A 24,501-nucleotide genomic window follows, 5' to 3' on the forward strand; every position below is an offset into this window, starting at 1 on the left:
GGCAAACGGGTTTAGGAGTTTTGGTAGAATGCAAATACCAAACAGATATAAATTAATAAGCACAATGGCATCCATATTATTTATTCCTTCTGGTGATTTCTGTGGCAATTCGTTTTTACAACATCGTGCTGAAATGCCATTGAACTAACTTGTCTTTCTCAGACCTGGCACTGGTACTATCAGACCCTCAGCCTAGCCTACCTCGCAGGGCTGTGAGGAGCAAATGCCAGCTGTTACGTTGCTCACAAAAAGTGGGATATAAAAGCAATAGAATACGAAGAATATGCAAACAAGATGAAGATACAGCAGGGGGCCATAAGATGATTTGTGGAATATTTATCTTTCCCACTTGGCCATGAAGTTCACTGGGGGACTTTCGGGAAAGATGAAATGGAGCTCTGTAAGTTTCTTGGGGTTCTTCATAAGTGTGTATGGGGGAAGCAGGATATAAATGCCAAGTAATAACAACACTGAGGTGCACCATTCGAGGGGTTCCTGAAGGCCCCCTGCCATCCCTTGAACCTACAGTGAGAAAGGGGATAATGTTGTCACTCCAATGTTGATTAAGGCAGAAAGGGGCATTCCAGGAACAAAGTAATAGGAAAAAAGGAGGGAAAACAAAGAGGAAAAAGTGTTTTTATCACAGATGATTTTCCCCAAACTAGAGTTTCCCCTTCACCTGTTCTGACATAACTTAAATAAAATTTGTCAGAGCAGATAATTGGGGACCAGATAATTAGTTCCCATAAGGAGTCTTTCTCAGCTTTCAATAAGATATTTTACCTCATCTGATCCAGGCTAGAAATATTTCACCAGTCCTTGTTTTATTTAATTAAAGGCCCAGGCCCCAAATTGAGCTGCATACTCTACATCAGGGAAATTGTCTTCAGTTTCAGAAATTGCTGCCACCAAAATACAGATTTTGCTAGCATCAAAAAGTTGTATAGCAGCTGGACCATTTGATTTGGTGTTGGTATTTTGGTCTCTATTTTAAAAGCGCTCAGATTTTATATTGTAGTTTGAGCACAATCAAGTGGGTGCAGTATTTATATTAAATCAGCTGAGTAGTATGATCCTTAGTCTATATCCTGAATATTTGCTTCTTGCTCTGTAATTAGCATATACTTTGAAGAGTTCCTTGGCAGCCTGTAATTAGCAACTTGCTTTGTCAGCCAATGAAGGTACTTCTTGGTGGTGACACCTGAAACTAATGTTCATGCTTGAAAAATGAGTATATCCTGAAATGTTACCACTCTGCCTTCCAGAATTGTCATTTTTATTTTTAAAAAATGAATATCTGTTAGATTTTAACCTCCTTGTGCATCTAGGAGTCCAGTTTTACAGATAATTGGATTAGCCTGTGGGGAGTTAATTCTGAGCGAGTCCCCCAGTTGGCTCCATGGCTGAGCAGGGACTAAACCCGCGCTCTTAAGCACTACACCACCCATGTGTAGGTGCTGTGCAAACCAAGGATGGGCCGGTGCTGCTTCTTTTGAGATCTACTGTTTATGCATGAAGCAGGGGAGAGAGCTGAGGAAATGCCCGCAAATGGAGAAGGGGCAAACCCAAAGAGAAGATGCAATTAATGATGAATTAGCCCTCTTCCTCCATGGATTGCTTGATCCAGCGTTTAAGCAATTGAAACTTGCAGCGGTATATGAATTCTATACTACATTACTGCAAAGAAACTCAGTTTGGAACGCTGGACTGGTAAAATATCAGGTACTCCGCGAGTTAAGGATCCGTAGCAGCTTGGATGCTTTTCTGCCATGTATCCAATGCATTAAAAATGCATCACTATATCCACCCCCCCCTTGCCGCCTCCCCTCTTCTAAATACTGTCAGAATTAAAGCTGCTGACTTTCGTGGTCTGTATCTTCCAGGGCTGCATGGTGTGCCTGGAGGTTGTTTTGCTCTTACAAAATCTGTGATCATCGTATCATCAAAATCAGAGAAATGTAAGAATTGGTAGGATGTCCGTGTTGTTAGGTCTGAGCCTCTGGGGTCCTGCATCCATTCCACAGAGCCCTGGATGTCCCTTAGTACCAAGGAAGCCCCCTGCCCCCCGCAAGGGCAATTGCCAAGAGGGATTGGAGCTAGGGAGTGAAGGGTGAAATTGGGGAGCACCCTTTTCTACCATGATTATCTCGGTTTGTGTGCAAGTACAGCAAAGGTCATTTAATTGGCCAAGATTTGAGTAAGAAATTAATTGGTTGGCTCTGGTTTCCACTGCAATATCAATAAATTGAAGCAATGCCAAATTTGTATTTATAAATTGGCAAATGCAGATTTTATGTTGATGAGTCTCCTCCGGGCCTGGGCCTGGATCTTCTAAGTGCCTGGTCTGTGTGTGTGTGTGTGTGTGTGTGTGTGTGTGATGCAAATACCTCTACGTTTGTGACCCTGAAGATCACACCTGGGGAAAGTTTCTCAGAGACCCAATGAGAAGGTGGGCTTGGTGGATGTGTCTAGGAACACTGGAACTTTGGCAGCGTCAGATGGGCTGTGCAGCATCAGCCTTCCCCAACCTGGTGCCCTCTTGGTTTGTTACAATACAGCCCCCATCATCCCCAACAAGCATAGCTGTCGTTGGAGGACAGCAGATTCCCGGAAGCTGCTCTGCAGGGGTTTCCAGCCAGGGCCTTTCTTGACCTCCTGGCAAAGGCCAAGGTTTGAACCTTTAGTATGGAAGGCAGGTGCTGAACCACTGAACTACAGTCCTTTCCCTAGAAATGAAGCTTCTAGTCCTCATTGGTCTGTAGAAAAGCAAAATAAGAAAGTGGAAATGGAGTTATAATGACGCACTCTCTCCCCTTCTTGGTATGTCACATGACTTTAATTTCCTTCCACCTGAGGGCCAAGGTTTGGAGAAGCTGGTCTGGTGTATGGAGGTGTTTTTTTTTTTTACCTTCAGCATCCTAGTGAGGAGTGTGTGTAAGACGCAGTACTCGAAGGAAGAGGCCCTCTTGAAGGACCAGCTGCTGGGGGCGAAGAGCAGGGGAAGCAATGTCCGCACAGGGGCTTTGGCCAGACTCCTTGGGCCTGGCTCAGCCATGCCCCTTCCTGGAGAAGCTGCATCTGGCTATGGGGGTGCGAAGGAAGCCTTTCCAGGTGGCAGCATGGTCCTTTAAAATGCTTGAATGTAGGCATTTTACAGGCCATATTGCACAAGGACATCCAAAACTATGCATCCGTCGTGCTGCCTTCCCGTCCATCCAAGCTGCCGGCACATAGGTATTGAGGTCTAAACCCCATAAGTTCTCTTGTCCTATATATCCCAGAAGAATACCTCAGCCACTGCCTCTGCCCACCGATTTTCCCCGAAAGCAGCAAGGCCAATGTTTTGGGTTGGGGAGAAGTTCCTAACTGACTTCAAAGAAGGGCAGGAGATAAACCTAGATAGCGGCTATGCTGCCTGAAAGGAACCCAACAATTTCTGTTGTGTTGGCCAAATCTAATCTCTTTACCAAGTCTGGGGCTATCGGGCCATTAAAAAAACCATACAAACTGTTTCCTTGTGGTTACAGATAGCATTCAGAAGCCTTTTCGCAAACCACATGTGCCCCCATGATACTTGGAGGAAGGAGTTACAGGTCTTTGGGATGGCTTTCCATGAGAAAGGGGCTTTTTGGTGCATGTTCCCCTTCAACAGTGAAATGGGACAACTGACACCGAAAGAACTTGTCTCAACAACTGTCTTTTTTCCTCCAAAATTGTTTATGTTAAGGACGTTCAAGGCAGCCTACTAAAACAAGACCACACTGTTCTTTTTGGCCTAGAAAATGTCCATCACTTCCTGAAGAATTTCTTTCAAGCCCTTTGGCTGAAGGAAATTCAGCATAATTGACGAGCCAAGCCAGGCGGACGGACGGTGATGCGTTAGAACTCCACTCCTGATGTTCTTATTGAATGTGTTGTCATCCAAAAGCTGCAGGAAATCTTTCCTTGACCACATTTGGTGGGGAGGTCATCCTTTGCTCATCCCCAAGTCAGTGTCCTCTCAGAGGGCAGCATCTCCCGGCTCAAACCTCTGGCCAAAATATCGGTGGTGTTACGGATACAGAGTTAGGATGTTACGAAAGCTGAGAGGCGAATATCCTTCTCAGATTTCTGTTTCTGCTGAGCTTGGCTGCCATCTTCAGAATCCCTGGAAATGGGGAAGGCAGAATAGATTTTCGTAGAACAGTGAAGGACTGGTCCCTCGTGACTGCCAGTCAGGGCCGTCGTAACTCATGGGCCTGATGGGCACTTGCCTGTGGGCCCCATACTAATCTGTGTCTGTTAACCCTTGGGAAATGGGAAACCTTCCAAAATTAACAGTAGTTGTAGTTGTAGTTGTCGTAGGGGCCCCAGTTCACTGCTTTGCCCGGGGCCCATCATGCCCGGCTGCCCCATGTTCTGTGGTGTTACAACCCAGGACTGAAATAGATCGATTTGGCATTGCTGCTGTTTGAAAAGGGCAAGAAACTCAACACCCCAAAAGTGCAACATGTGTATTCGCTACACTTCCTAGTCAATAAACGGGATGAGCATTTTGGCAGCAATTGCAGCTGTGAGTCTTCTTGCAAATTGGGGTCTTCCAACACTGGCCTGCTCATTCGGCAAAATTGGTCCAGCCTGGATGGGGATTGTTGAGGCCACATAATTCAAAGCTAGTTGCATTGTAATGCAAATCTCAGTATGACCCTCAGAGTAGTTGATACCATGATTTGCAGCTTGCATTAATAAATATAATTACTATTATTATTATTAATATTATTAATAATACTGTTAATTAATAATATGCATTATTATTGCTATATTTTGTTAATATTATAATACTGTTTCACTTCTATTTATTTATTTGGGATATTTCTAGGCAGTCTGGACAGCTCACAACAAAATGAGCCATTGACTGCCCTATAGCTAAAACTCTGGGGGCAGTTGACAAAAATCTATTCAAACAAGACCATCTCCTGTCATGAAATACAATACAAAATATAGTAAAAATACCCCAAAAGCAAAGAAACAGGAGTAAGTTTTAAAAATCTAAAACAAACAGGGAAGAACAAACTTGTAGAAAACCTCCAGGATGCATAACAAAGCAACTGGGCAGGTGTTATAATACTAATCTTCTCTGTTATTGCTCTAGTGTGGGTGTGAAGCCCCTGGTGCAACTATTGAAGGCCTTTCATGAAAGCAGGTAACCTAGAATAAAAGTGAAAAACTGTCATTGCTACCCAGTGCAGATTTCAAGTCATGTCCATTTTGGCCCAGAGTAAGTCAAGTGCCAAACCAGTGCAAGGCAGCCTGTGTGGAAAGGAGAGGTGCTACATTGCCCTTTGCTCCGTGGAGCAAATTTTGGGGACCGGTCCTGCCCGGAACAGGTTGGCTTCTGCCCAGGTCTCTTCCTTTTTCCTTCCTTTGCTATTTTCTCTTCCTTCCTTTCTTCTTGTGCGGAGAAGGGAGGATGTGAACTTTTCACCTCCCAAGGTTCTAGGCCTGGTGATGTGCGGTCTCATGACAACCAATCGCCTGCAAGAGCGACCCGAGGCTATTTTTATACCCGAGTGAGTTGCTACTTTCTTAGCGGCCGGATTTTCACCTCGTGGTCCGCCTGGCTTTGCGTGAGGAGAGTGGGTGGGGATGGACGCGCAGAGGGTGAGTGAGGACGGAACGGTACACACTCAGCCAGAGAACTGGGGCCTCGGGGTTTGCCCAGGACGGAGTGGCCACCCCACTTGGCAGTCTCATTTCCCGTGGCTTGCTAGTCTCCGGGCACTCCAACTGTGCCATCTGGAAGCGTGTGTGTGTTTGTGCGTGTGCTTCCCAAAAGCAGACGACTGCTTTTCAGGTATTGATTTACACGATGGTGTCATTTCCGCGTTCCTTTGTCATTCTCCCCTTGCCCTGCAAAGCTGGGAAAACTTTGCAAGCTTTCCCTTGCTTCCAGTTGTTGAAAATTGGAAACAGGCAGGCTGCACTCAAAGCTGGGCTCCGGACGCAGCGCTAGAACTTGTGCAAAAAAAGAGGAATTCATAAACTTAGGTCAGAAATTGGCACTGGAGAGGGTGAGAGAGGCACTCTGCAGGGAAAACGGCAATGACCAGTTTGGTAGTATCCAGATATTTTCCTTTTCCAGTGCAGTGCTCCATGCGTCTGGCTGAAAACACCCATCTGGATGAAATGCAGGGCATGGGGTGGTGAAGTTTGATGCATTAAGAGCAGGGAACATTGGACTGTGACCGTTCACACATGCAGAATGCCTTTCTTCCTCTGCTGACTAAACCAGCTCCCATCTCGCTTTCTTTCCCTATAGGTAAGGCTTCATGGTGTGGAATTAAGTCCACTTACAATCAAACATTTTATCTATTAATTAAAAGATGTATATGCCCTCTTTTGCCGTGGCCTCAGGGAAGCTTCCAAAATATCAGTATAAATAACAATAAGATAATACAAATCTCAATAAAAACAATCAATTAACCCCAAATGGGGAGGAGTCCTTAGAGCTTTCCTGGATTCTGCAGTCTTACTTGAAAATGTTGGTGATGCAAATTTAAAAGTTGCACTTATGAGATGATGATGATGAATTTAAAACTTTTATATGCCATCCCATATGCGTGGCATCTCGGGATGGCTCGCAATCAATAAAATCAAATACCTTAAAAACAATCTAACAATAAATAACATATAACCAATAAAATGCAACTATTGAATTAAAATACTAATTTTTAAAATAATGGCTAAATAAAAAAGTTTTGACCTGGCGCCGAAAAGAGTATAGACTTGGTGCCAGGCATACCTCTCCAGGGAGCACATTCCATTATCTGGGCGCCACCACAGAGAAGGCCCTGCTTCAAGTAGATGTCCTTTTTACCTCCTTCAGGGAGGGTTCTTGGAGCATGGCCTCCCTCGCTGATATTAAGGGGTGTGAGGGCGTATCTGGAGGAGATGTTCCTTCAGGTATCCTGGTCCCAAGCCGTTTAGGGCTTTATAGGTCAAGACCAGCCTGGACTTCAACTGGGAGCCATTGGAGCTGGTAGGGGACCGGCGTTCTATGAGAAGAGCGGCTGGTCCCTGTCAGCAGCCTGGCAGCTCTATTTTGTACCAGCTGAAGTATCTGGACCGTTATCAAGGGCAACCCCACATAGAGCGCTTTACACTTATCCAACCCGGAGGTTACCAGAGTATGAATCACCGTTGCTATGCACACTTTATCCAGGTAAGGACACAGCTGTTGGACCAGCCGGAGCTGTAGGAAAGCGCTCCTCGCCTCATCTGCCACCTGGATTTCCAGTGACAGCTCCGGGTCAACGAGTACTCCCAAGCTGTGACCTTGCCCTTTACAGGGAGTGCTTCTCCATCAAGGACAAGGTCAAAATCCATCCACCCACCCACCAACATGCGCTTAACCACGATTCCATACCAGCTCTCAGCTGACTCACAACTGACTGAACATTTGCCCTCTCATCTGGGAAATTGTATGTACTCGGTGGTCTGGTTTTAGTTCTGGTGGCTCAGACAATCTTGAGTGTCCACTCACAGAGGAAACGATAAACTGTTGCTAGACAGTCATGGGTTGTTTGCAGAACAGGCGTTCCCAGCCTGGAACTGTCTAAACATCTTGAACTGCAGGTCTCTCCATCCATCTGGGCCACTCCTGCTTGGAGAAACATGGCAAAGAAAGAGGGGAAGGAAGGAAGGAAGGAAGGAAGGAAGGAAGGAAGGAAGGAAGGAAGGAAGGAAGGACGGAAGCTGGGCTGGGCTGGGCTGGGCTGGGCTGGGAAGGGAAGGGAAGGACAGTGCCCTGTAATGCCACAGGTCCTTGTGATGGTTCAGCATCCTTGCAATGCATTCTGGGAGCATCTTTGCAGACCTCTTGGTACAGGGAACAGAGCTTTGGCTGTGTTCTGTTTTTGCCCTTGAGTTCTGGGATGCCTTGGGATGTGTTTGCAGGCTTCCCGCTCTCAGCGAAATTCGGGATTAAATAATTAAATAGTTTAGGGTTCTTTAATGCATTGGTTTCACTCTAGAAGTAAGCAATTCAGAACTAGGAAGGGTGGAAACCTTTGTTCAGTTCACAGTTTGACAGTGACTTACCCAATTCCACACTAACCACTAGGCAAACCAGAACTCAGTGATCATTTGAAATGTGCACTTTTCCGAATTTTTCAAGGTGTTTTCCAACCACAACATGTGCAGGAAAGTGGATGGTGCAGAAATAATGTTCAAATATGCGCTGGGAAAACTTTATGCATAAAGTGTAAATCTGGCAGAATGGTACCAAAGTTTAGGGGAAACATGCAAAACACTGAACGAATTTTCATGCAAACACTTCAATGTGCGAAAAGCTGAGTGACACAGTTGGCCTGTGCTCTGTGTCTGTTTGGTAGTGCAAAATCAAGGGAGACCTTTCGATGAGAGCAATTCCAGGAACAACTCCTATTTGTCTACTTGCCTGTCCCAAACCTTGCAAGATGTTGCATCTTCTGTATGAATCTTGTGGTTGGCAATTCAGTAGAATCCCAGAGTCTGTCTGGCCAAAGAACTCCATAGATAGTTTGCTCCCCACCCTTCATCTGGCCTTCAAAAGCGGATTAACTCTACAGGGCATCTTTGTGCCGGGGCTAATCCGGCGGGAGGGAAAGTTGTCAGAGTGGCTGATCGGATTTCAGGCCCTGTCCTGGTTTGCAGTTCACCACTGATCCCTGCCTAATCCTGAAGCACCCAAATTGGTGCAAAGAGGTGGTACTTTTTTAAGGCAGACAGACCAGGGAGGGAGGGAGGGAGGGGACAATAAGGAGTGGGCTGGGTTTTGATGAGAACTTATCTAATTTCCCATCTTCTTCTTATCTGAGACAAAAAGATTTTGAGATTCAGAGGCAGAAGAAACGAAAACTGTCAGATTCATCCATCTAGGCCCCGTGGAATGCCAAAAAGTCTGGGATTAAGCCCCTGTGCATTCAATCATATTTGGGTGTATCATAAGTCGTCCTGAGATATTGTAAGCCTTCCCAAGATGTCTGTAGGGGACAGGATAGAAAAGCTTTTAATTAATAAATAATTAAGTTTGGGTGTAATAAGGGTTTTTGCCTCTTTTTCTAATTGGCGTCATGATGAACAAGTAGCGCGGGGCCCTTTCCATGATTAAATTTGGCCAATGCGGATGGATGATAGTAAGCCATCCCGAGATGTCATGCATAAGGGACAACATAGAAAAGTTCTAAATAAATAAATTGATTTTGTAGTTGATAAAATGTGCCGAAATTGGCAAAATTCTACATAAAAAGAACTCGGTCGGTCTTTCTTTCTTTCTTTCTTTCTTTCTTTCTTTCTTTCTTTCTTTCTTTCTTCTAAAAGAGAAAGCAATGCTGGCCAATTTTCCCAGTCCCTATGACCGAGTAACTTACGGTTTTGAATGCAACGTCTTGATCCCCTTTGGCAGAGATTGGTGACTTCTTTCACCAAAAGATCTGTAATCTTATGGCAGGTAGGGTTTAAGGGAAAGGGGACAAGGTTGAAAATGAAACGGAAGGGACCGGAAATATAAAGAACACCACATATCAGTATTATTGTTAAATGTAGCCAAGAGAGTTGAAGGAGCTTGGAACCTGAAAGGCAGCCACGAAGAAATGAGAAAAAATAATCAAGTCAAAGGACTTTTTACTGGAGACAAGGGTCAGGTTTATCCAGACAAGTTCATTCCCAAACGCAGTGTATAGATGTGAAAGCTGAATTCCATAAAGGAAGCCATAGCCAAGAATTTATAAGAGCCAAGCGGGAGTTTGGAGATCTTGTATAAGTTTGGATAAGATATTTGCGGGGACTTTCACTGATAGTGTCTTCACAAGTTGGAAATGACTTGATGGCGCATACAAAATAATAATAATAATAATAATAATAATAATAATAATAATATCATCAAATTACATTATGCCTCCCAGTAACCGAGCTTTGGAAGAGGCATAGCATTCCCCTTGTTCAAGGTGAAATTCTGCACAACAGCCAGAAGCTGCCCTGTGGGTGTTTGCGGGAAAGTGGATGCAGCCAAGCGAAGGTGCCTGGGCTTTTGTGGACAACCAGTTGCCCCATAGAAATTAAACCTTCAAAGGCTCGCACAGTCAGCCAGATTGCTTATGTTTAATCAAAATTCTCTCTTTTGCTAGTGGAACTTCAGATTCTTGAATGCTTTGTAAACATTTCCATTCACTCACACAAAACAATGAGAGGGTGGAGAGACTCCAGGAGCAGCTGCATCCCAGTTTTTCTCTACTGGTCCAAAATTCTGTTCCAAAATGGAACCGGAGGATTAGGAATCTTCTGCTGTACTGAATTTGCTACAGCAAGCTGAGTTGGCCTATGTTTTCCCAACTTGTAAGTCTTTCCCGACCTTCCTTTTCCTCTGCATTATTGATGCACCCTTGTACAAAGATGAAACACCACACAAAAGCACTCTTTTAGTCTTGCTAGGAGCAATCTTGCATGACTGATGGTACCTCCTTTTTTTGGAGTATTTTTATCAATGTTGAGGAGCACATCTGTAATGGTCTGACCATTTGATGCCTGTGGAGAGTCCTTCGAAAATGGTCTGGAAATCTCAGCTGATCCAGGGCAGCCAGTCTTTTAATGGCAGCCAGCTCAGAAGAATTTGTTAAGTCTTCTTCTGGCTTCACTGGCCGCTGGTTGAAGTCCGGCCCTCTCTCCGACTGCTGGGGCAGTCGTTCGAAGCCCTAAATGACTTGGGGCCCAAGTTATCTGAAGGATCGCCTTGCCCCCTGTGAACCCACCCCAACTGTTAGGTCATCTTTGGGGGTCCTTCCAAAAGTAGTGCGGCAGGTGGCTACCAGGTGGGGGGCCTTTTTGGTTGTGGCCCCTAAAAACCGATGTGCCTTGTGCCTACTTCAGACCACTTTACTTTCCCAGCATTTTATTTATTGATTTATTTAGGGAACTTCTATGCCGCCCCATTCGCCGAAGCCTCGGGGCGGCTCACAACTGGTTGTCCACATAATTCACCTTTTTGACTTGGTTTTTAGTTATTCCATTTTATTCTGCGCCACTGCTATGCTTCTGTGCCAAATCAATTGCTATTACAGTTTCTGTCTTTTAAATTGACGCTTGTGTGTGTGTCTTTTTAAGGTTTGTTTAATGTTAACTTTTGTTAACTACCGAGAAAGCCCGAGCTATTGGGCACTATGAAAATGAAATAAATAGGTAAACATGCAAAATCCATTAGCAAACCACGGTGCAAAAAGAATCTAGTTATCCTACATCAAACAGTTGATAAAACACGGCAGAAAGGGAATAGGAAAGCATAGCGTTACTATTGGGAGTGCAATTTTAACAGGATGCCAGTTAATGGGAAGCTGTGACAGTCTCCAAGTTCTGGAGCTGCCTGAAGGCGTTCTCCAGATCTGGTAGTGGGAATGTTAGCTGTGAATCTTTATTCACATTCATCAAGGTGGAATGCTGTGAATATTTATTTTTAGGGAGCCCATAGATAATTTTCGGAAGGGAAGATGGAGGGCCACTGCAGTGTGATGCCCTCTCATGGCAAGCCACCAAGAAGAAGAAGAAGAAAGGGGAATAAGGGGAATTCTGTCTAGGCATTTGTGAGAGTTTTGTTTGTTTGCAAATCACACAGAAATGACCTCTTTGCAATCCTGAGCACAAACTCATGTTCTCTGGAATTATTCACAAATTCTTGAACCTTCACATCACAGATTCTTGAACTTTTTCAAACTCGCTGTGCTCTAATTCCCTGGAGAAATCTGCGCACATGTGAGAGCTGTTTTTCAGCTTTCCCGTTCGTTCAAAATGAGCAACTACTGTAAGCAGGAGCGCAAATCAAGGGCAGTTGAGTGGAAGGCCGAGTGTGAGGAACTGTGGTGAATTCGTGCATTTGTCCATCCCTGCTCATGCCTCTTCTGTCTGGTAAGCAGATGCTAAAGCGGCAGGTGAGGGGCTAGGAAGCGTAGCCATAAGCCAACTGGAGCCTTTTGAGCAGGTTACTTAATAAGATGAGTAGGCACCCTTTGCCAGGCAGCCATCTTGTGCTGGTGCCCAGGGCAGGGTCCTGAGGTAATCTTTTGACAAATTTTACCAGGGGCAGACTGACACCCATTTTGGAATGAGACCCCAAAGAGGTGCACCTGGCACCTACTTTGTATTCTTTTCAGCACGAGATGAAGTTCTTTTTTTATTTTCACAGTATTTTAATGTTCATAGTATTTTAATACGTTTAAACTTGGTTTTTCTCGATTTTATTCAGTACCCCTGCCATGCTTCTATGCTTTCACAATTGCAATTCTTATCATGGTTCGTTCTTTTAAATTAATTTGCATGTGTGTGATTTTAACTTTTGTTAGTTATTGGTCAGTATAAACATGAAATAAATAAACTCCCTTTCCTAGTTAAGCTGGATAGATGCCAGAGATCGACATGCAAAAAAATTTGGTTATTCCTTGTGATTGTCTGTTTTTATTATCTAATTTTGGCTGTTGACAACTTCTAAATTTTGTATTTTGATTTTCTGATTATTTTAATTGTGCTTTTGTTACCTGTTTTTACACACTGTGTAAGCCACCCAGAAAACAGTGGCTGTGGGTGAGGAGGATAGAAACGAGATAAATAAATAAAGGCACAGAGATGCAAGATCTATTATTTCTATAAAACTCTCAGATGGGATTGAACAGGTGACCCAACTGTGGAGATCCCAGCCATGGGTGCGGTTCTGCAAGATCCCATGGCTCCTACGTTCTTCCGCCTTCAGCTGCCTTTGATCAACACCCAGTGACCAGCTGTTGTGAATTATTTTCTGAACCACTGTGGCCTGGAATTACCTCTTTATTTCTGGAAAACTGAGAAGTACCGGGACTAATAATCCCAATAATTTGTGGAAACAGTGGCTCTAAAGCCAATCTTTCTATTCAAAGCGAACAGAGTTTCTAAATTCTGGTGGATTCTTTCGAAAATGATTTTAGGCTGCTGGGAAATGTGAGATCCTCTCAAGTACAAACCACATAAAGGCGAGTCACTGAAAATTAATGAGAACACAGACAATTTAAATTTTATTTATTTATTTATTTAGAAAGCTTCTATGCAGCCCCATTCGCCAAAGCCTCGGGGCGGCTCACAACAATAAATAACATAACAACAATATAAAAACAATATAGTTGGAGACGTCCTGGCCAAAAATGTAAAATCAATAAATAATATTAACAATTAAAATGTTTAAATAAAAAGATCTTCGCCTGGCACCGAAAAACAAATAACAACGGCGCCAGGCGGACCTCTCTGCGGGATAATCATATAAGCAGTGATTAGCAGCACAAGCAGTGTGGCCTAGTGGTGACAGTATTGGACTGGGTTTTGGCTCTAGAACCCAGGTGGCCATTAAGCTCCTTAGGTGACTTTGGAGGCTGCTCACTCTCAGCCTAACCTACCTCAAAGAGTTGTTGTGAGGACAAAATGGAGCTATGCAACTGCGTTGCTTTCCTCACAAGAGGAAATACTAATACTATTACTAATACTAATTACTAATTAGCAAAAAATACTAATACAAATTAGTATTACTAATACTAATTAATAAAAAGAGAGTGTACCAATAAAATTAGAAGTCTAGTCATCCAGTGAAGTTAGGTAAGTTTCAGGATTTTCAGAAGTAACTGCAAACCCCTGATTTCTGCGGTGCAGGGGTCACCACTTAGAAGACCCTTCTGCTCAGTGGTCCAACTGCCCTTGGACAAAGGAAAGACACATGAAAAGGGTCTTGCAGAATGGGCACATCAGTGTCAGAGAAAGCAGCCCTTCTTTTCAGTCTCCCTGTTTTTGGAATGGATTTGAACCTTGGGCAGCTTCATCGCCAACCAAGTCAAGTCTCTGCCCTCTAGGAGCTTACTGGATAGAGGGCTGGACTTCAGGGTGCATGGCTCCAGTTTTCATCCTGCTGTGGATTTCTTAATGTGACCATGTCACTAGCAAATCACACTGTTTCCTGTCTGTAAATTGGGTTCTGGCAGCCTGCCTAGCCTCGTTGGAGGTGTGATCGTCGCTCTAAAGGGCTGATTCTTGGAAGTTCTTGGAGTGTGAGGCATTGTTCCCGCTTGCTCGTTCTTTGCATTATCACCAGCAACCTGGAAAATTTCTTGAAATTATTCCCATTCAACAGGCAGGCTCTTGTGCATTCTGACAGAGTAGCACTGTACATGTAACCCAAATGGCGTGTCAATGCAAGCATAACGCTTTTTTTTATTCCTCTCTATGAATGTGTATGTTTACCTTTTGTGGTTCCCCCCCTTGCATAAATGTTTGTATCTCGCTCTTCCTCTGCAGAAAGGAATCCCCCAAAGTCACTAGCAAAATAGGAGAGCGAAACAAAAGTAGGAATTGCCAGCAATCCATTATTAGTAGCCATCCAGCCAGCCTGGTAGGGGAGTTACAGGGTTGGACTGGGGTCTTGGGAGATCTGATCCTCACTTAGCCATGAAGCCCACTGGGTGACTGTAGGCCAGCCACAGGCTCTCAGCCCTGCCTACTTTGCAGGGTTGTTGTTCTGGGGAAAGATTGAGAGCAGCAGGAAGAGAATGAATAGCTCTTGAGTTCTCTAAAAAAGAAAAAAATATAATAATTAAGGAATACAAGTAACGGAACCTTATAACCTAACAAGAGGAATGTAAATGCAATATGATGTTAATAATACCAGAATAAAAGCTTTTTTCTGTGCAAGTCAGTGTTGAAAGGGACAAGAAAAGGACTGAAAGGATCCTGTAGTAAGTTACACTTAAGCAATTGTAGACTCTGGGTCAAATAAGCTTACCAGGTGCCCCTCTTTAGATCATTATTAGTTGTTTTATTTCTATACTGCCCCATAGCCAGAGTTCTCTGAGTGGTTTGCAACAATGTGGAAAACAATAAAGATGCAAATCAAATAGCATGAATCAATAATGTTTAAAGAATTTAAATTATTTAGAAAAGCTTAAAGTACTGCAACAATACATCAGAAAGATGCAGCAAGAAAGAACAATCACCAGGACCTTTGCACAGAGGGCTGTCTAGACCTCTCGTCTTGGCACCAAAAGGTGCAAATTTGGCACCAGGTGGGCCACAGCAGGGGCCACCCTAGAAAAGGCCCTGCCCCTTCCTCTCCCCCTGCCAAAAGCCTCTCATGGGGTTCCCAGAAGTCCTCAAATGTTATTGATGGAACACTAAATCATCTCAGGATATCCTACTGAAATTCTAACTGAAATTCGATCGCCTGTTTACCTTACTCTTCAAACACGTAGGACCTGCATCTCTGCCCCAAAGTCCTGTTCTGATGTCCCCACCCCACCCCCCGCCCCAATTTGCCAGCCTTTGATGATCTCGTTCAGTGACTTTTCTGCCCTGCACACTTTCAGCCTAGCTTCGCACTGGTTCTAAGAATCAGGGATGTTGAAGGATTATTGCTAGAAAATGCATATAAAGTCTGTCGCACGCTCAGAAGCACTAAAGAAACGGTTGTTGTTGTTTTTATTCTTGGCTAGTAACTTACGAGTTTTACATTTTGAAGAAGCAAAGAGCTTTTTAGCCACAGTCCAGCGCTGCTTCCCCTGTGCTTTTCTGAGCAGTTGGCATACGGTTAATGTTGCTCTTAGGTGAATTATCTCCATACCGTTGGGCAAGTTTGTGGAATGCAAGGACACACAAGGCAGGAAAGCCAACATGGGGCAGGGGAATGAAGCCCAGGGTGGGTGTGCGTGGCTGTGGACAGCTGAAATCCAATCAGAGATTATCTGAGACTGAACACAAATGTACATGCCAGCTAATGAATTACTCCCAGCGGATCCCTCACCTGGCGTGACCTCTGCTTACCTTAGACCCTTGTGAGGCAGTCCTCTCTCGCGCTTTTTTTTTGCAAATTTCTGTGCTTAACAGAGGTCTCCTGGAGACCATCTGTTACCACGTCTCTCCCACAAAGACTTTCCAATATCCTGCTTTCCCCCTGCGTGAGGCAGAATACAGTATCTTCAGCCCAAATATGTGTGTGTGTGTTTTTAGAAGGTGGCCAAGGGGGAAGACAACATGTACAAGGGATACTTCGGAAACATTTCTCCCTGCATTACTCTGAAATTGCCCAGTCAATTTTGTTGGCAAAATGGAGTGCAGGCATTTCACAACTGATGCATTCAAAGGACTGTGTTAGGCTGAGGCTTAGGCTTAGGCTGAGCCTTAGGGTGTGATGGGCTCTTAGCTTTAGTGGGTGCACATATTCAACAGCAGCTCCCAGTTCCCCATCAATGACTATTAAAATACAGCATCTTCCCTGCCAAAAGGTTCCACCCAAATAACCTCAGTTTTATTGTACATATTCTGGAGATGAGGGTGACGGGCTTCCAGATTCACTTAATCTGAATTTCTTCCCAGAGTTTAGACTTTCAGATTATTAATATTTATTTCGTTTCTGGCGCCGAAAAGAGTATAAGATCAGTGCCAGGGGAACCTCTCTGGGGAGCTCATTCCATAATCTGGGTGCCACTGCAGAGAAGGCCCTACTCTGAGTTGATGTCCTTTTTACCTCCTTCAGGGAGGGTTCCCGGAGCAGGGCCTCTCCCACAGATCTTAAGGGGCGTGAAGAAGAAACCTGCCTATGGAAGTCCCAAAGTTCTGGATCAGGAAATATATTTTGGGGGTAGTCCGATCGAATGCAGTAGGAATTCTCCATGGATTCATTCTTTCATTTCCAAAGTTGGGACAGAGTGCGAAAGTTTTACTCCTTCTTAGAGCTGGGAGGGATCTAGGAGGTCATTTAGTTCTATGACTTGATCATTATTTTGGCTAATCAAATAAATGAATAAATCAGGATGCAGCTGTAAGATATGCACCAAGGATGTCCACGTGCTTAAAGCACAGAGAGCCGAGCTGCTTGGTGGCCCTGCTCAATTATCAAAATCTTTCACCAACAAGAGTTTTCTTTTCCTGCGTAGACAAATCTGCTTCCTTGCGGTCCCCACGCATTAGTTTTAGTCCTGTGGTCTGGAGCAAGAGGAGCAGTTTGGCTCCATGTCTGTGTGATGGTCTACTGGATGTTGATCCTGTTTCCTCTTAATCTTCTCTCCCCCTCCCGTCCATTCTTCTGTCTTTCCAGGAAAACAATTCCTATTCCCCTCTTCCCTTCTCTCCCCTTCCTCTCGTTTCGTCTCTCCCTTTCCTCTCCTCTCTCCCATTCCCCTTTCCCACCTCAACAGTTCCTGTTTTCCCTTAATCTTCTCTTCTCCAGGACAAACTTTTCCTGTTTTCCACATTCCAAATAGGCACCCGTTAAAATTCACATTTTTCATAGTATTTTGTCAATTGATGTTGTGAATGCTCCAGAGAACCATTCTTTTGGGAAACTCTATGGAAAACAAGATTTCCTAAAAAGAAACATGCATGGAGAACAGACTTGAAACAAATATGTAGGATCATATCAGCGAAAACACTGCAGAAAATGTATTTCGATGCAATTCTGTGTAAAAGTCTATCAAGGCCATGTAGATTTCTTTTCAGGCTTTATCACAGCACATGTGTTAATTGTGGACCATGTAAAGATAGCCCTTTAAGGTTTGACGAAACAACTTTGAGGAGTGGGGGAAGGCGGAAGAGGGATTTGTGGTTTTCTGCTTCAAACCTTCCCAATCCAAAGGTGTTTCCCCACCTTTAGAACCCCCCAGGGAAAATGTGGCATCCACTCCCCAAAGAGGCGAGCCTGGCACCCACCGTTTCTTCTTGTTGAATATGTTTTTATATTTTCTCAATTTATTAGCCACTGAGAGAGCCTTTGGGCTATTGAGTGGCGTGGAAAAGAAATGAACGATGAATAAGTGAGGTTTACCCCTTGGCTATGGAGGTGTCCAAAAGGAGGGGCTTGATTCCTCATTGCAAGTTGGATTTGTGTTGCTTTCCTGCATTCTTCTTCTGGATTGGATTGGAGATTTGACTGGCTCCTTCCCCATGTTTGTGTCTTGGGGAGGGGGGAACCTTTCGTTTGTATCCCTAGGGGGTGAGTCCTGGGTGGAACTTGGAGGGGCATTCAGTTCCCCCAGTTGTTGAAAAGGGCACGGAACCTTTCACTCAATAGCTTCTCATGCCCCCAGGACAGGCCGGGTTCCACAGCTCCGAATGCAAAGGTCTCCAGTGGAGGGCCAGATGGGGACACAGGGTTCATCCCCCCATTCTATAGGGAGACTGCAGTTGAAACGGAATACAGCCCAGAACCATCGAGGGAAGATTCCCAGATCTGTGGAAGCTGATCTAGGCAGCTGCTCTCTGAGGAGCTGGGACTGTTAAGCTCAGAAGACAGTTCCCCCAGAAACTGCATGTTGCCACATTGAGTTTCACCATGGTAGAAAGGTGGGATAGAAATACAATCAATCAGTCACGATTCACCCTCAAGCAGGTCATGCCACTAACAGACAATGACCGCTTCCTTTCCCAGAAATACAACGGAAGAATGTTTAATTTCGTAATAGAACTTTTCTTTTCCAGTGAACAAAATGCTGTGGAGAAGACATCTGGCAGGCTAGACTATCCAAACAGCTGGTTTTTGGGAAGGGGGATGGAAGGGATGAAGGCGGGCTGGTGACTCGCTACATGTGTGCAAGCACGTGCGAACATACCCAAAAGGACATCTGAGCTTCCGCAAAGAGAATCCTAAAGAGGGTTGTTTCCACGTGATCTTAGGTAGCTCTTTCCACCCAGGAAGAACCAGCAAAGTTCTCATGTACGATTAGGTGGCCTATTTCACATTGCTGGAACAGAGGACAGAGAAGTGGTGTGTGCCCATCCTTATGCATTGACACAAAATTGGAAATATGGACAATAATTTGAAATAGAAATATGATGCTCTAGAACAGCCTCCCCCAACCTTGTGCCTTCCAGACACATTTGGATTGCAGCACCCAGAATCCCCAGTCAGTGGGCCTGCTGGATGGGGATTCTGGGAATTGCAGTCCAAATGCCTGAAGGCCACCAGGTTGAGAAAAGCAGCTCTAGAATTTTGTTGATTTTTATATTGCAGTGGCCACCCAGAAAGTATTGTGCTATTAGTAAACAAATCAATGAATAAATTAGGGAGGACTCTCTGAGTAGAAATGTCTGTGAAGTTGGTTGTGATCCAGATGCTGATGGGCAGCTTGAACAAACCAAACTGTTTATCAGTCCCAGTAAGAAATACTCTGAATGGTGGCATCTTACACTTCAGTTGTAACATTGTTTTATTTGGTTATCTGATTTGATGTGTGCCCTGTCTTTTTCCCAAGAAAAAGGGAAAAAGCTTCTGAATATAAATAAGATGTAATTAAATCTAACCTTTGCCTGGGAGTAACCACCAAGAGCAGGGCCTTCTGTGTGGTAGCACGCTGACTGTGGAATGCGCTCCCCAGAGAGGTTCACCTGGCACCAACTTTACATGTTTTTCAGTGCCAGGTTAACACCTTTTTATTTACCCAATATTTTAAAGTTTAAATATTTTAATCAGGTTTTATTAACATCCTCAGTCATATTTTATCTTGTCATTGATTGCTGTATTTATTGTTTATTGATTACATTGTAAGCTGTCCAGAGACAACTGGTATAGGACAGGATAAAAATAGCCTAAATAAATAAATGTTGTGCCTCTCTGAAAGGGGCAGTTCCAAAACAAGGTCTCCTCCAGAAGCTAATAAAATCGGGCAGGCTGCTAAGGGAGCCCTCATCCCAAGCTATATAGGGCTTCCCAGGTCATAACAGCATTCCAAATTCTGCACAAAATAGACCAGGAGAGTGACTGTGACAACCTGTACCCCCTGTCACTAGCCCACCTGGCCACTGCTTTCTAGACCAGCTGAAATTTCTGGGCAGCTTTTGAAGGTGCGTGGAGAGGTCTTGAATTGCATCGGAAGAAGGGAGACAGTGCCGTTCAGTTCGTAGCATGGAAAACTATTGTCTGTTGTGTGAGATTGCCCATCTTCCCCAGCATTGGCTCTAGGGCTGGGGCAAAGAGAGGTCTTCAGCTTCCCCCAAGATCCTTCCAAGTGGAATTGCCCCAGCGTGTTGGGAGAACAGAGCAGGTTTGAATGGGCATCCCAATGATTGCGTGAGTGTTTCCCCACGGGGATCCGTCCTGATGGTGCTTCTCTTCTCTCTCCTTCACCTTCAGGATGAGTTCCATCCATTCATTGAGGCACTGCTCCCTCATGTCCGGGCCTTTGCTTATACCTGGTTCAACCTTCAAGCCCGAAAACGCAAATATTTCAAGAAGCATGAGAAGCGGATGACGAAGGACGAGGAGCGGGCCGTCAAGGACGAGCTTCTGAACGAGAAGCCGGAGGTGAAGCAGAAGTGGGCCTCCCGCTTGCTGGCCAAGCTGCGCAAGGACATTCGGCCCGAGTACCGAGAGGACTTCGTGCTCTCCATCACAGGAAAGAAGCCCTTCTGCTGTGTCCTCTCCAACCCCGACCAGAAGGGCAAGATGCGCCGGATCGACTGCCTGCGCCAGGCGGACAAGGTCTGGCGCCTCGACCTGGTCATGGTCATCCTTTTCAAGGGGATCCCCTTGGAGAGCACAGACGGGGAGCGCCTCGTCAAAGCTGCGCAGTGCACCAACCCAGTCCTCTGCGTCCAACCTCATCATATCAGTGTGTCCGTCAAGGAGCTCGACCTCTACCTGGCATATTTTGTCCGTGAGAGAGGTAGGCCAACAGGAGGGTGTGTTGCTCGGAGTGACCGACGTGGCCGTCAGGAAGCGGGGCGAGGGGACCCACGGGTCTGATCGGGGCGGCCATTGTTCCTCTTAGCCATGAACGTTAGGAATGGAATTCAGGAGTAATGTATTTCCAAATCAGACGTTGCTGGGAAGAAGCAGGGAAAGAGGGCTGCCCCATCCGTGTGGGTGGGAGTCCTTCCTGCAGGTCCTGGGTTGTCCTCCGAGAAGAGCTTCTGGGCTGGGCTAGGTGACACTTGAGACGTGATCCAGGAGGACTGTGTTCACACAGGATTTGGCGCTTTTTGTGGGGGATTACTGTGGAAGGTAGCAGCTGTTAGCCGTGCTAATTATGGCTGGGCAGGTGTTCTTCCAGAATGCCAGTCAAATTTTTATATGTCCCCCCAGACTTTTCTGGCGCTCCGAATGGTCCTGTTGATTGGGATGGCAACGGTAACATCTTTTGGCAACAAATTGGGTCTAATGACATGCCGGGTAACATTTATCCTGTTGTCTGTCCTAAAGCCCCGGTCTCTTGTCTGTCTCACATTCCCCATCTCCTTTCTCTGGATGACTTGTTGGGGTTTTAGAATTATGAAAAATGAAGAGAAGCTTCTTCCAATCCACATTTTCCTTGCCATGCATAATGCTGTAAACGGATAATTTTACGCACCACTTTTCGAAGCTAGAGAGACCCCAAATGCTGTTATTTTGTTCTAGCTGTTTGCTCACCCCGTCTGCCCTTTGCTCAACCTTTCCAGGTTGCACAAGGTCCTCTTTTGCAGCCGTGTGGATCAACCCTGCCAAAAAAGAGGGTTCTGCCCTTAAAGTCAGCTTGGAAAGGACTTCACCTAGATAGATGTGAAAAATTTACAGGCAGGCTTTGTAATCCCAGTAAGGCAAGGACGGAGCTTGTTATTAGTGGAAAGAACATCTTGTGACACGAGTCCCCCACTCCCCAGCAACCCCAACAAAAAGACTCTAAGATAGACCATCTTGCTTTCTTCGACCATGGGAGCTCCTGTTGGTCCAGTGAGAGGATGCTTAGAGTAGATGGACCCGTTGTCCAAATTTGTACAGAGTGACAGAACAGCCAGTGCTCAGAGTCTGGCAGGTGGAAGATCTCAGCTTCAGGGCTGAGGTCTAGGCAGAGCTGGGAAAGACCTCCTTTGGGTGCTAGCAGAGCTGAGCTCCGTCAACCGGTGGTCTCGCTTGTCTTAAGCACCTTCCATTGTTCCTTCTTACACCATCCCTTTGTTCAGCTTCATGATGAATAGAGCTTTGCACCACCTTTCTGGGGCAGAGCTTCAGTCTTTCGACGAAGAAAGTCACAGGTTTGATTTCTGGCATCTCAGGTTAAAAGGGATCGAGTGGCAGGTGGTGTGGGAGAGCTCTTTCTCTTCTCGACCTTGCAGAAATGTTGAGAAGAGACATTTTCTCCTCGACAGTGTGTATTGTCGAGCGCATCCTGAATGTGCAGCCCACCCGGTGCGTTAGACTACAACACTCCCCATGCGAGTGTGATAGTTTTAGTCCAACGCGTCTAGAGGACACCAGCCAGTGGGAGGGGGAAGTAGGCCATCCCAGACAAGGTAGGCCAACAGCTGGGAGCCAGATGTGGGAGTGAGGCGGTGTGGGGGGGTGGGGAGGATGGAAGGAGGCCTACCTTGGAAGGAAGACGACAATTCTGCTGTTTCAGGCTGTGCAAGACATTTGCCCAATGCCCCCCTCCGTGGCTCAACAAAGAGGATTGTGCCGGGTGGTACTTTCCTCACCCCTCCCCAAGTTACAGAAACCAGCAACTGGGCTTGGCCACCGCAGAAGGGGGTGCATTCCTCTAAAGGACACTGCTGCCCTGCTGAAGTTTGGCAGCAAGGTCATTGGCAGTGGGACAAAGTGCCCGAAGGCTCAGTGGTGCTCAGGACCTGCATTCCCCGTCCCTGGATTAAAGCCACGACTGAATGCACAAGGCAGCCTTTCCCATGGTTTGATTTCAGTAATCTGTGGTGGCCCCTTCGAGGAGATCCCTGCTCATTTTCTCTGACCTGAATTTCTTGCCCATCCTACAGATGGAGGCCACCTTGATTCTTGGGAGATGCGTTTCCCTTAGGATCTGCAGCAAGGACGGCTGCTTTTTAGTGTTTTGCTCTTGTAGAACGGGGCAGCCTCACCGGCCTGGTATGGAGCTGCCTCTCTCTCCGACATTACCAGTCTGGAGCTGTTGCCACGCTCCCCTTCCAGCCCCCTCCTTGCGATTCGCTCCTTTTTCCTCCGGTGTCAGCAAAAAGCATTCCTCTGCTGATTTCCCTGCAGCATGCGACCCAGAGCAAGAAGGAACTACGTGCCAGTCCAGCTGCTCGTAACATCTCAATCGGGCACCAGCGGCTGAAGTAATAATAACAAGCACAGGTGCAAACCGGGAAGGGCACCTGGGCAAGCCCCGGCAGGAGGGTGCCGTTTCCTGCCATGTGTCCCAGACCATGACTGCGCCTCAGCCCTAAAGATCGGGCGGTGCTAAGAACACACAGAGCTTCTCGGCATCCACCTATTTCTCCCCCGTGCCCCTTGCTATTTCGCCTCTGTGACTGCGAGAGGGGGAGGTTTGGGCTTGGGGGGATGTTTATTTGCAAGCCTGGATGGCTGGAGGATCGGAGGACGTGGGTGAAAGTCAAAAGCTTTGCAGCGTAATGGTAATCAATCTCCAGGCATCGATCAAATCGTGTTGCACCTCCGCTTAGCACTCTGGCAAGGAAATGTCCTTCTGCGTCGGCGTGGGGAGAGAAGGATGTGTGCGCGGGAAGGGGGATGTGAGGCGGGGAGAAGAGCGGCTATTTAAGGAGTGGCCAAACTGACCGCAGTGACTGGGCAAAGTGTGGCAGACAACGAGGCCTCTCGCCAGCTGCAGCCCTAAGACCAGATGCCATCACTTGCTGTAGGGTGGACCGACTTGCTCTATGAAGCCGTGAGCCAATGTGGGAGGCTGTGTGGCCTAGTGGTTAGAATGGGACCCGGGGGATCTGGGTTCTAGTCCCCGCTTAGCCATGGAGCTCACTGGGGGGTTTGGGTCAGTCACTGCCTCTCAGCCTGGCCTACCTCACAGGGTTGTGAGGTAAGAATAAAGGCTGAGATTGAGAGGAGACTTACGGAAGGTATCTTGAGTTCTTTGGAAGGAAAAAAGGCAGGATCTTGATAGAACAAATAAAATAGCAGTAGTAGCGATGATGACGACGACGAAAACAACAACAACAACCTTTTCCGACCTATCATTAGAGGAAAGACAGTATCTAGAAGTAAATTGCTAACTGTGTTCACAGCATAGCTACTGGCTTTCAGATACCAAAACCTACCATGAGGAAGTGTTCTCTTGCTCTGGAGTTGCCAGAAGATAAACTTTCTCCATGCAAGGAAGGAAAGTCCAGCGCAGTGAGCAAAACGAGGGATGGAGAAGGGGCAACAGGCAGAAGGAAACTGCCTCTGAGCCTCACAGACAGTCTGAATCTGTTGTGCATCTTGGTGGAGTCGATGCTTGTTCCACGAAGCGCCGAATTCCATGCCGAGAGACCCAACAGGGGGATACGTAAAGGGGCCTCGATGCCCCCACCACCCACAGCACCAACTAGCACGGCCTATGTGCAAAAGTGGGCAGGTGCAGACAGACCTTGGGGTTGCCCCTGCACATTAGCCAGACTTGACATTCGAGTTGCTTAGGGGAATGGACACCTTTTCTGCATCTTTCTCTTCCCCAGCTCCCTGCATTGGCAACGAGCCATGGACGTTTACCAGCTCAGCCCCCTGGATGGTTGAAAAGCTAGCAGATGGTCACA

The 24,501-nt window shown here is 46.0% G+C and overlaps 1 protein-coding gene across 5 annotated transcripts in view; it reads left to right on the forward strand.

The window, feature by feature from the left end:
- NFIC (nuclear factor I C) overlaps positions 1–24,501 on the forward strand; it is a 94,759-nt gene that overhangs the window by 16,581 nt on the left and 53,677 nt on the right. For all 5 annotated transcript variants that reach the window (XM_044453379.1, XM_044453380.1, XM_044453381.1 and 2 more), the window contains one exon: positions 20,135–20,666. In XM_044453379.1, the coding sequence (XP_044309314.1) occupies positions 20,135–20,666 (532 nt within the window). The remainder of the gene's footprint in view (positions 1–20,134; positions 20,667–24,501) is intronic.

The sequence above is a fragment of the Varanus komodoensis genome, unplaced genomic scaffold, assembly GCF_004798865.1.
Source record: "Varanus komodoensis strain SLA01 unplaced genomic scaffold, ASM479886v1 scaffold79, whole genome shotgun sequence".
In the NCBI taxonomy this organism is placed as follows: Eukaryota; Metazoa; Chordata; class Lepidosauria; order Squamata; family Varanidae; genus Varanus; species Varanus komodoensis.